The sequence below is a fragment of the Colobus angolensis genome, unplaced genomic scaffold (genome assembly GCF_000951035.1).
Source record: "Colobus angolensis palliatus isolate OR3802 unplaced genomic scaffold, Cang.pa_1.0 Scaffold98, whole genome shotgun sequence".
Taxonomy (NCBI): Eukaryota; Metazoa; Chordata; class Mammalia; order Primates; family Cercopithecidae; genus Colobus; species Colobus angolensis.
This window is the reverse complement of record NW_012123820.1, coordinates 1720777-1734022: the sequence shown is the minus strand read 5'-3', so window position 1 is coordinate 1734022 and position 13246 is coordinate 1720777. Positions and strand designations below refer to the sequence as shown.

General features: G+C 34.5%; 1 protein-coding gene across 3 annotated transcripts in view; it reads left to right on the top strand.

Moving 5' to 3' along the window:
- KIAA1524 (KIAA1524 ortholog) overlaps positions 1 to 13246 on the top strand; it is a 40141-nt gene that overhangs the window by 5161 nt on the left and 21734 nt on the right. For 2 of the 3 annotated variants that reach the window (XM_011932744.1, XM_011932745.1), the window contains exons 3-8: positions 1813 to 1919; positions 2695 to 2789; positions 3385 to 3481; positions 5483 to 5605; positions 5744 to 5889; positions 8760 to 8835. In XM_011932744.1, the coding sequence (XP_011788134.1) occupies positions 1813 to 1919; positions 2695 to 2789; positions 3385 to 3481; positions 5483 to 5605; positions 5744 to 5889; positions 8760 to 8835 (644 nt within the window). The remainder of the gene's footprint in view (positions 1 to 1812; positions 1920 to 2694; positions 2790 to 3384; positions 3482 to 5482; positions 5606 to 5743; positions 5890 to 8759; positions 8836 to 13246) is intronic. The other variant, XM_011932746.1, reaches the window with a different exon arrangement.

The following is a 13246-nucleotide window of genomic DNA, read 5'->3' as shown; positions in this document are numbered from 1 at the left end:
TTTTAGTAGAGACGGGGTTTCACTGTGTTTGCCAGGATGATCTCGATCTCCTGACCTTGTGTTCCACCCTGGCCTCCCAAAGTGCTGGGATTATAGGCGTGAGCCACCGCGCCCGGCCTGGTTTTTGAATGTTCATTTAGTGGTCACTTTACCCCTGTTTGGGCCAGGGCAGTAGGGATATTTCTTTGTGTGATTATAATAATAATATATGCATAGTTTTAAAAATTCTAGTGATCCAGAAGTATTAACACAGAGCAGCATTGTCCAGTAGAATTTTCTTCAGTGACAGAATGGTTTTAAAACTGTTATCCAATATAGCAGCCACTAGCCACATGGAGCTATTAAACATTTGAAGTGTGGGTAATGGACTAAGGAACTGAATCTTTAATTTTAATTAATCTCAATTTAAATAGCCACATGAAGGCTAGACAGCCCAGACATAGAGTAAAATGGGATTAGCCTGTACCCATTACCACCAGCCCTCATCTTTTCAGCTTTGGGGATATAATCTCATTTCATGGCTTGATATGTTTCTTTGCAGATATTTTTCTATGCTGTAACAAAACAGTAATTTTGAATCTTTAATTGGTTGTTTTCAGCACAAATGGTGTTGCGGAGCACCAGATGTTTCTTTCCATATCGGTATCTTTAATAGCTGCCTAGTGCCATAATTACAGGGTACTGTAATTTATTCAACTATTCCCCTAATAGTGGACACTCAAAGTTCTTTAAGTTTTGGTATTGGAATCGATAGTGCAGTGAACATTCTGTGTAATTTTGCTCAAATATTAGTTTCTGTTAAATTCCTTTAGAGTTTCTAGATAATTCTAAAATTTGATAACCATTACTAAATTGCTTTCCAAAAAGATTCTTCCACTTCTAACATCCACCAACAGTTTGAATGAATATGCTAGTCACTTCCAACATTTATACTTTAGAAGCATTTGGGGTTTACAGAAAAATTGAAATGATAATCTTTTTAAATTTTTTCACAGATACATAATATTTATACAAACTTATGGGGTACGTACGATATTTTGTTACCTGCATAGAGGATGTGATGATCAATTCAGGGTATTTAGGATATCCATCACAAACAAGGACTTATCATTTCTATGTATTTAGAACATTTCAAGTCTTCACTTGTAACTATTTTGAAATATACATTGTTAACTATAGTCACCTTACTCTACTATCAAACATTAGAACTTATTCCATCTGATTGTGTGCTTATATCCATTAACCAATCTGTCTTCATCTCCCCCACTAACGGTTCCCCCTCCTCACCCTTCCCATCACCACACACTCACCCATATTCTTCCCAGCCTCTGGTAACTGTCATTTTCCATTTCCATGAGATCAACTCTTTTAGCTCCTACACATGAATGAATACATGCAATATTTTTCTTTCTGTGTCTGGCTTATGTCACTTAACATAATGGCCTTCAGTTCCACCCATGTTGCTGCAAATGACATACATTCTTTTATATAACCAAATAGTATTCCATTTGGTTATATACCATAAAGTGACAATCTTTTAATATTCAAGGTAAGAGATTTTAATTTGATACTAAAATAAATTAGTATCAAAGAAAAAGCTTGCTACAAATGTGTAAAGCTTTTTCTTTGATACTAGTTTATTTTACATAGAGAAATCATTTGAATTTATGAATTGGAGGGTTATAGAAAAGAAAATAGCCATATCATACTTTTTTAATTCATAAATTCATATGAAGTAAATTCTGTATGAATTATCTGTGAAAACCTTATAAGAAAATGATATATTTTGTGCTATTTTATTTTAACTTACAGCTGTAGACAATGAAACCAGAGATTGTCTTCAGAATACATATAATCTGAATAGTGTGCTGGCGGGAGTGGTTTGTCGGAGCAGCCACACTGATTCGGTGTTTTTGCAGGTATACACACCCACACAGTATATTCCCCTTTCCTTATTGTCAGATCAAAATTGATAGTTTCTGTCATAAACTGCTGACTTACAGTGTATATGTGCTATGTAATAAATACTATGTAATTAGGCGCAGTTCATCTGATTAAAAGCTGGTTGCACACATACTACAATTTAAATATTTCTAGAGAAGAGGAGCTTATCCATTTCTAGCACCATTATTGAAGAAAAACAAATCTACATTATAACTGCTTTGACTTATAAACACAGATGTCTGTGTTGTGAGACATAAGCTATTTATATTAAAATTGTAATGTGAGTTGGCATCTAGTCTCAGTCTGTGGAGGAAACATTCTACAAAAATTAAAACTATAGATATAGTTTATTTAATATAGATTCAAAGCTCTTCATATTTCGTTGACTAAAATGTCATCAGTTGTAAGAAAGAAAAACATCACAAATTAAATTGACATGCAGTTTTGGAGATGATAAAATGTGAAGAAGGGTATCTTCTAATTGATGGACTACATGTGTTTCAGCCTGCATTCAAGTTTAAGATGACTAAGTGAACAAGGTTGATAAAACCATGTTCTGAGACAGAATACATAGAAATGTGTGAATTGAGGGAAGAACCCTAAAGTTCTTGCATTACTTTATATGTGTTTTTTAAAAAAAGTGTTTTAGGAAATGGAAAAGGACATGCTCAGAATGTGTCTGATAGTCCATTATTTTAAGCAGGCGATGTTTTTATATGTTTATGTTTATAACTATTTTCTTATTCTCAGTGCATTCAACTTCTACAGAAGTTAACATATAATGTCAAAATTTTCTATTCTGGTGCCAATATAGATGAATTAATTACCTTCCTGATAGATCACATGTGAGTATGCGATCAAACATAAAATCAAATAGTCTATTTATTTTTAAACTATAACCACGTGGTAGATCAATTTTCTTAGATAACATTTTCTAACTATGTAAACTGAGTGAGACTCCGATTCTTATTTGTTCTGCCCAGATGATTTTAAGGATCAAAAGTTGTAAAAGTATGTGACCTCATTCATTGGTGAAAAAATGTAAAAAGGAAAAAAAATTGTAAAGCAGCTTTAATTTTCGTAAGAAAAATTTATGGACTGAATTGATTTGGCCAGAAAAAAATTGCTGAAACTGAAAATTGTGTAGTTATTCTTGTGGGAAAATATACGGATGAAACAGCACGTGGTCCACACTGACAGTTATTTCCAGGTTTTCATGATGGAATTGAATAGGGTAATTTGGTTTTAAAACAAGAGATAAATGATCAATACTATTTAGAGTTTCCCTGGCTTCTCATGTTAATTAGATTTTTTTTTTGGCATGTAAAAAGGAATTGAAAAGTATAAACTTAACTATGTCATTTTGACTTAGAATGATGTTAATGCTTTTTTTCTTTTACTGTTTTTTTCTTTAAACAAAACACCTATGTAAAACAACAGTCAATCTTCTGAAGATGAGTTAAAAATGCCTTGTCTAGGATTATTGGCAAATCTTTGTCGGCACAATCTTTCTGTTCAAACACACATAAAGACATTGGTAAGAAGTTTATTTCTTTTTAATTTTCTTGTTTTATGGTAGATTCTCTGCTTAAAGAAAATTGTATTTATCTTTTTCTTTAAAACAAATTTGAACAAGGATTCTGTGTCTTATTGGCTGACCCATCAAAATTAAGAGTCATACTGACATATAAATAACTTGAAGCACTTCAGCCTTCCTGTAGGTTGTATTGAAGACTGAGTGTTAAGGGTTAGTGCAAATACTTAAGTTTTCCTTAGCATGGCATCCCAAAATACACTGAGTAGTACAAGAATTACTAAATTATTTTGTGCTCTTAGAAGGGAGGCATATCACTGGCAGTCCCATTTATCTCAGTCTTGTGTTTCCACAAAATCAATGGCAACTCCAATAGAAAGATTCATGAGTTAAGTGCTCAGTATGAACCAACAGTACTTGTGATAAGTGAAGACATGCAAATGAATTTAACTGAATCACTTTTAGAAGTATATTAAATCGGCCGGTCACGGTGGCTCACGCCTGTAATCCCAGCACTTTGGGAAGCCGAGGTGGGCGGATCACAAGGTCAGGAGATCGAGACCATCTTGGCCAACATCGTGAACCCCATCTCTACCAAAATAAAAAAAATTAGCCAGGCGTGGTGGCACATACCTGTAGTCCTAGCTACTCGGGAAGCTGAGGCAGCAGAATCGCTTGAACCCGGGAGGTGGAGGTTGCAGTGAGCCGAGATCGGGCCACTGCACTCCAACCTGGTGACGGAGTAAGACTCCATCCTAAAAAAAAAGAGGTATATTAAATCAAACAAGTTAGTAATTCTTTAAGGTGCTTTGTGAACAATTTCCCTGCTGTGCTATTGGGCATTACCTGTTTGATTTTAAATTTAATATCTCACTTGTTCAAGTGCTACATTTTTCTACCCTGGTCCTACTTTGTAGGTGGAGTTACTGTGTGTGTGTGTGTCTGTGCGCGCACGTGCACGTGTGCACACGTATGTATAGTGTGTGTTTTTCAATTTATGAATTGGAAAAAAAAGTTCGGCCGGGCGCGGTGGCTCAAGCTTGTAATCCCAGCACTTTGGGAGGCCAAGACGGGCGGATCACGAGGTCAGGAGATCGAGACCATCCTGGCTAACACGGTGAAACCCCGTCTCTACTAAAAAAATACAAAAAACTAGCCGGGCAAGGTGGCGGGCGCCTGTAGTCCCAGCTACTCGGGAGGCTGAGGCAGGAGAATGGCGTGAACCCGGGAGGCGGAGCTTGCAGTGAGCTGAGATCCGGCCACTGCGCTCCAGCCTGGGCCACAGAGCGAGACTCCGTCTCAAAAAAAAAAAAAAAAGTTCATATTTAGGAAACACTTAAATATAAGGAAGAATAAACATTTGCTCATAGTTCCATGTGTAGAAACTATTCTTCACCAAGATTGTGTCTATCTATACGACTGTCAGCAATATAGAAAGGACCCATCTCGCTCACACCTGTAATCTCTTAAATCTAAATGATAATCAGCAAATATGGCAAAGTTAATTGCCGCTCCATGGTGTGTAATGTAAAACAAATTCTTAAATTTGCTGAATATTCTTTTGCTTCCACCACAATTATGAGTTCCTCATTACAGTTCTTTTGTTAACACAAATGCTAAGCAACTTTTCCTGCAGTATTTAAGGTAGCTCTTTTGTTCCGCTCTGCATGTATCGCTTTATTAGAACTGACACCCTGATTTACCATCATTGAATTATTTATTCTGAGGTGACAGAACTATGGAAATATTTATCTCCCACTCATTTGCACACATTTAGCAAATTATTTTTTTCTCTGGGTACTCTCTTTATAACAATTTTTGAATTTAAATCTATCTCTGATCTAAATGTCTCCTGTAAAACATTTATCTTATAAATGCAAGAATCATTTAATAGAGTTGATAATGATGTTTTAAAAAGTTTGCCCACGCTGTGCAGGATATACTTTTTAAACCAAAATATAAAATTTATAATTCTAATTTATGTTTTAACTTTTTTTTCCTCAGAGTAATGTGAAGTCTTTTTATCGAACTCTTATCACCTTGTTGGCCCATAGCAGTTTAACTGTGGTTGTGTTTGCACTTTCAATATTATCCAGTTTGACATTAAATGAAGAGGTGGGGGAAAAGGTAAATATGATTTTTCAAATTTATTCTGAAGTTTCTAGTCTTATATTTTAAAAGTCATTGAGACTTTTTTATTTTTACCTTTTAGGATGGTGTCAACTTAATTTTTTGTGTAATATGCTTTTCTAATTTGTTCTTAAGCTATTTCATGGTCGAAATATTCATCAGACTTTTCAACTAATATTTAATATTCTCATAAACGGTGATGGCACTCTAACTAGAAAGTATTCAGTTGACCTACTGATGGATCTCCTTAAGAATCCTAAAATTGCTGATTATCTCACCAGGTATGACTCACTTCAGTCAATTTTAGAACTTTTTTTTTTTTAATCAAGACGTGTTGGTTATAAACGAAATTGTCTTCTTAAAATATAGTAAACTTGGAGTCTACTGACTTGGAGTCTACTGGACGAAAATGTTTTGATGTGCTTTACTCACACTCTTTTTTCTTTCCTATACTGAAATGGAAAGTATAACAATGTCATTGTCTATGTGTGTATTTCAGTCTTTGCTTTAGATCAATAGGGTTGTGCCATTCTCCAAAATATAGACATCTTGGCTAATTTATTTTAAAACCAGTTTTAAAACTTAAGCAGCATTATTATTATTTGAAAGAATATTTTTATTATAGGGACAATAAAAATATTTCTACATAAATTATAAATAAATGAAACATAGTGTTGAAACATTGATGTCATTGTATTTGTGTCTTTAATTTTTGTGTAAAAATGGATAATGTTTCCTTTGGTGTGTGCCTCTTTTCATAGGTAAAATAGGAACACATGTTCATATGTCCTTTCTATCTCAGTATATTTCATATGATCATTTATGTTTTAAGATCAGGTAGTAATTGTTTTCCAACGAGCTTGTGGCCTTTTTGCATTCTAAGTTAAATTTTGCTGGGGCCTATGCTGCTTTGTCATCCTAAATTAGGAAATAATTGAAATTGTTTCAAAGAGTTTCACATACAAGAAAACATTTACTGAGCCCCACCTATGATCAGGCAGTTAGCAGCAACAGGCTGTGAAGACACAGTCCCTGATGTTTAAGAAACATAGAATCTAACAGTTTTATTTTAATAAAAGCTAAGCACTAGGGCAAGCTCGACCACTGTTCATATGGCTCAGCTGATTTTTGCAAAACTAAGAAGCTTTCACTTTAGCATTTCACTTTTTCTTCTCTTAAGAACCTCTAGATAGGTGAGCTTTTTCTTCCAGAATGCCTTCCCATGACCTGCCTTCTCTTCATCTGTTGTGAGATTTTCCCAATATCCATGTATATCTATTCTAGCCACCAGAGAGTGCTTATTCAGCATCTTCATAGTAAACAGAAAAATTCTTTTGAATAAACCTCTTCTAGAAGACTAAAAGATAATCCAGTTTAGCATAAATAAGAAGTTGCTTAATCATTTCTTCTGTAAATCTCTCAGTTCTATTATCTATTTTATACTCTATCCATCATAGAACCCAAGAATTACCTCTGGCAACTCCTCTTGTTTGTCTGGTATGCCATTGAACAATAACCCAGTCCTGAATCTCTTCCAAAGTCAAACTTACTGCATGGTTACTAATTAGAGCTTGAGAAAATCACACAACTTTACCTGGGCCAGACCTCTTATATTTACTTGTCAGCTTTCTCATTTCCTCCAATGGGTCTTCAAATTTATTTATTTAGAGACAGAGTCTCACTCTATTGCCCAGGCTGGAATGCAGTGGTGCGATCCTGGCTCACTGCAACCTCCGCCTCCTGGGTTCAAGTGATTTTCTTGCCTCCCACGTAGCTGGGATTACAGGCACACATCACCATGCCCAGCTAATTTTTGTATTTTTAGTAGAGAAGGGGTTTCACCATGTTGGCCAGGCTGGTCTTGAACTCTTCACCTTCAGCCTCCCAAAGTGCTGGGATTACAGGCGTGAGCTGCTGGCCCGACTGGTCTTTGAAATTTTTTATTTTTCTCTTGCTGCCTTTTATGCAGAAGATGACCTTATCTTTGTTTCACAGAGAAAAAAAAAATATCTAAATCAAGCCCCATTTGATTGGAGCTCCCCCAAATCCTTGCCACTTGACAAACTTACCTATGTTTATACCAAATTCTTAGTTTCATCCTGTTTCACTCATAAATATGTACTGTTACTCTGTGGATTGTCTCATTTTGTCTTTTCTGAAGCTGTTGCTCCTCTCTCTTCAGGGCCTTCTATTCAGTTGATCCTTCCCCTTTATAAATATGCTCAAAACTTTTTCTTCAACCAGATGTCCCTTTTAAAATCTTTGACCTACCATTGCATTCAAGGTGAATATCCAGATTTTCAGTATAGCCCTTCAAAAGTTCCCTAACAACCTCTCAACTTTATTTCTTCATACATTTTTTTTTTTGTCTAATCATATCAGACAATAAATAGAACTTCCAGCTTACTAGAAATGCCCTTTCATGTATCCATGTGCTATTTCCTCTAGAGTATTCCCTCTGGAAGACTAGAATGCTTTCTCCTTTATATTTTGTTTTTAAGACTCAAGTCTGGGTTTAATATTGAGACAATATTCTTTGTTCCATAGTGTCCCATACATTCCTCCATGATATCATTGTATTTTATATTACCTTGTAATATCTCTTTCTGTCCTTCTCCTTCATCTTCAGACTGTGATCTCCCTGTCAGGGCACCATCTCCCAAATCTAGGATACATCAGTCACATGGAGTATAATGCTAGGGGTACCTCAATACTTCTTGGAGTTGTGTAACATGAGTTGCTGCCCCTTCTTTATTTGCAGAGACTAATTTAATGCCTGGCAATTTTAGGTACTTTATAAAAAGTAGCTGTATAATTTATTATGATATTCTTCTGTCCTTTGAATTTTTACGTAAAGTGAACAGTCTTAAAAAAATACAGCAATTGAGGCACTGAAAATTTTAATGATTTATTTATTGCCACATGAATCACTGTTTTAATAAATGACAGAGCCAATTTATGTATATCATAATTGTAAGATATATGACAAGTTTTAAGTATAAACTTTACAAGAGTGTGTTCTATGTTAGAAGCCCAAATAAATAGATGAAAGAAACTACACATAAATTTTATGTTTATCTTGTAGATAAATCCCTTTTGATGTATCAATTTTATAATTATCATTTGATGTATATTTTTATTTTAAACCTAGATATGAGCACTTTTCTTCATGTCTTAATCAAGTATTAGGTCTTCTTAATGGAAAGGATCCTGATTCCTCTTCAAAGGTATGTAAAAACACGACTTTTCATTTAAACTTTTAAAAAACTATAAAATGCAGAAAAATCCAAATGCACAGCCTCTCTATATTTTTACAATATGGACAAAATTAATGTCGCCAGTGTCTAGATCAAGATGTAGAATGTTACCAGTATTTGTGGTCCCTTTTTGTCAGTACCTACCCCTTCCTATTCCTTACTTTGCCAAGGGTAACTGCTCTAACCACTACACTGACTTCTAACAGCATACATATATGTGTATATGTATGTATATATACATATATGTGTGTATATGTATGTATATATACATATATATTTTGGAACTTTATGTAAATAGAAGCATATAATACATACATTTTCTGTCTAGACTTTCTTTGATTCAATATAATATGAGATTCACTCATTTCATATAGTTGTAGATTGTTAGATTGTTCTTTTTTTGGACAGGGAGTATGATTTATTGGTGAGCATGAGTAAGGGTACATTACAGTGAACGCCCTCTTGGATGTAGTGCTCACCACTTGTCCGGGAGCCACATTTTGGGATGTATTTGACCTCACAGCCATCTGGGATGAGTCACTTCTCAGCCTCCATGTCTTCAAATTTATCCACATTAAATTTGGTAAAGCCCCACTTTGAGATGTGGATCTTTGGGCAGTCAGGGACCTTGAACTTGGCCCTGCATGGCGCCTTAGTTGCATGCTCCTTATTTTGCAGATTTGTGTGGATGGACATGATGACTTGGCCACTGTGAACCCTGGCCACTGTACCCTGGGGGCTTTCTAAAGACACCTTGCGTAATACCTCTCCGAAGCCTAGATGGGGGACAGCAGGAGATCAGAGACATGAATGTACATTGGAAAGGGCTGTCTCTTAAGGTTTCTTAGGCCAACCCATACAAGCAACAGGCTGTGTACACTACCAGTGAGACAGCTGTTTGCAGCCATTGCACACTGGGCCCCCAGGAGGAAAGGAGCACAATTGGTGTTCTTTTGTTTGTGAACATCAGCTGTTACAAAGAAACCTGAATTTACCGTTTTCTGCATGTCTTTTGGTGAGCTTATGGACATGCTTGTCTTAGCTTTATATCTAGGCGTGGAATCACTATGTCATAGGATATACATATGTTCAGTAAGCACCATGAAACAGTTTTCAAAAAAAGTCAGTTGGACCAGTGTATGAATATTTGGTCAGTCTGCATTCTTGCCAGCAGTTGATATTTTTCACTTTTTCATTTTAGCAATTCTAATGGCTATACAGTAGTATTGCATTATAATTTAAATTAATATTTTATTAGTAAAAATATCATTTTACATATTCATTTGTATATTCTTTGACATGCCTGTTTATGTCTCTTGCTCATTTGTTTAATGCGTTGTCCTTTACTTATAAGTAGGAAGAGTTATTTTGGAGTATTTTGAAGGGTATATAACATGCAGATATTTTCTTCCATTCTGTGAGTTGCCTTTTTACTCATGCCTTGATTTTAACATAGATCAATTTAGTGTTTATTGTTTTCCATTTAGGAACTCTTGGCTTATTCCAAAGTCACAAAGATGGACTCCATTGTTTTCCTCTAAAAGCTTCCTAGTTTTTTTTTAACTTTCACATGTAGATCTATAATCCTCCTACAAGTGACTTTTGTGTCTGTTGTGAAGCAGGACTTTTCCAGGTCAGCCTTTACCTTACAGGTTTCTACAGAAGAAAAACATTAGAATGACTTTGAACTAATCATTTACAACAATGATCTAAAAGATGGTAGAAAGGTTGAAACAGTACAAAATTTGTTACTTAACAATATTTTCTTTTTATTTTGAACCCTAGAATTTCTAAATTCCTTTCTCATATGCAATATGAGAACTATAATTAATATCTAAATGGATCTTAATGAAGTGACTCTCATGCAATATGAGAACTATTTCTAGTTAGTGTCTAAATGGATCTTAATAAAGTGACTAGGAATCTGTAATATAAGTGCTAAATAAGGATTATTGGAGCAAGGGAAAAATCTAATAATCGAATCTAAAGGTATTAAACAATCTCAGGGAATTTAGGAGGTCAGGTAGCATAGGGGAGTAGAAGTATTCTATGGGTATCAAAACCTGAAAGAGAATGGAAAAGTAAAAAAATAAAAATAAATAAAAACTTAAAACTTAATTTTTTAAAGTAAAAAATAATTCACGTTATGATAGAAGTGGGGAGCAGTGAAAGCAAAATACATCTTGGTGGGGAAGATACAGTTGAGTGTCTTTTTAAATATATAATAGTGTATAGTGTCTTTGATTATAAGGCCAGTATAACCTTGATGGCAAAACCTGACAAGGATACTACAACAAATGAAAATAATAGCTCAATATCTTTCGTGAACATATTGCAAAAATTCTAAACAAAACATTAGCAAATCAAAATCAGTGACACACAAAAAGGATCATGTCTTATTACCAAATGAGGTTTATTCCAGGAATGCACGGATGGTTTAACATTTAGAAATTAATATAATTTCTCACATCAACAAAAAAACAGAAAAGTTATATTATCTCATTAAAGGTGGAATAGCATTTGATAAAATTTAATACCTATTCATGATAAAGATTAGCATACTAGGAATAAACCGTAACTTCCTTTCCCTGATAGAGTAATTACCTAAAATCTACTGCATCATCTTTTTAAGTGGCAAATTATTGAAGGCTTTCCTCAAGATTAGGAATAAGAAAAGAATGTTCATTATCACCAGTGATGTTCAGCTTAGTATTGGTGGTCCCAACCAGCCCAATAAGGCAAGATAAAGTAAAAAGGTACAGAGATTGGAAAGGAAGAAATAAAACTCACTATTCAGATGACATGAGAGTATAGAAAATCTAAAGTCTATGAAAATCATTATAAAAAGTGAATCTATTTAACAAATTGGCTGGATACGAGATCAGTAAATACACGTTTTATTTATATTCTCGTGACAAATAGAACATGAAAAGTTTTTAAATGATGCTATTTACTGATTTTTTAAAATGTCAGGTACTTAGGGGATTAGTCTAAAGACAGTGCAATATTTTGTCATAATGATAGCCCAGTGGGACAGAATGGAGCAGAACCAGACTCACAGCATATGGTCTCCTGATTGACAACAGTAGAGTCTTGAAAGTATGGTCATTTCAATAAATGACACTGGGTCAATTGCATATACATATGGGGAAAAACTGAATCTTGACCCCCTACCTCATACCAAATGCAAAAATCAGTATAAGACAGGTTGTAGATTTAAATGTGAAAAGTAAAAATAATGAAGGTTTTAGAAGAAACACCTAAAAAAGTATCTTCATGGCCTTGGGGTAGACAATGATTTTCTTATACGGCAAACAAAAGCACTAACTATGCAGAAGAAAAGTCGATAAGTTGGGCTACATTAAAATTAAGTTTCTATTCATGAAGAGACCACTAATAAAAGAATGAAAAGTCAAAGAACAGGAATAGATAACTACAATGCATATATCTAACAAAGGGCTTTTATCCAAAATATATTATTTTTCTACGTTGTATGTATATGTCAGAAAAAACACAGAGCCCAACAGATACTTGAGCAAAAAAGTTGAATTGGTCAATAAACATGAAGTGATTGTACCACTTTATCAATCTTCAGGGAAATGCAGATTTAAACGGTAGTATGATACCATCTGACACCCACCAGTTGATCAAAATGAAAAATAAGGAAAATAGCAAACATACCATACCTCTCATTTAGTACTCATGGTACAACCAATTATGAAAACTGGTATCTATTAATGCTGGACATATGTATAAACTATGACCCAGAAATCTCACTTACAGGTATTTATCACAAAGAATTGTATACATGTGTACAAAATGTAGTACTGCTCCTAATAGCTAACAATGATAACCCAAATGCCATCAACAGGGGAGTATGTTCATTTTGGGAAAGTCATTTAACTCTGCACTAGTAATTAGTTTTTTTACTTTTATATGTGTACATTAAAAGAAAACTAGTGTACATGGAAAGCTATCTGCTTGTATGTTTATAATAGACATCTGGTAAGATACACAAACAATTGGTAACATTACTTGCCTACAGGGTTTGTCTTTTGAACCAGGTGAATGTATTGCCTATTCAAAAATAAATATACATTATGTAATGACGTTTTAGTCAGTGACAGACAAAGACTTCTTGTTGTCTATGACATTATGGCCATTCTAACATGGTGGTGCAATGCATTACATGTGTTTGTGGTGATGCTGGTGTCAACAAACCTATTGAACTGCCAGCTGTATAAAAGTATAGCACATATTAAGATTGTGTACAGTACATAGTATTTTGATAAGGGTGCTACCACTTATTCTTTGTTATTTTAGAGTGTGTTTCTACTTATAAAAAGTTAACTGTAAAACAGCCAGGCAGGTCTTTCAGGAG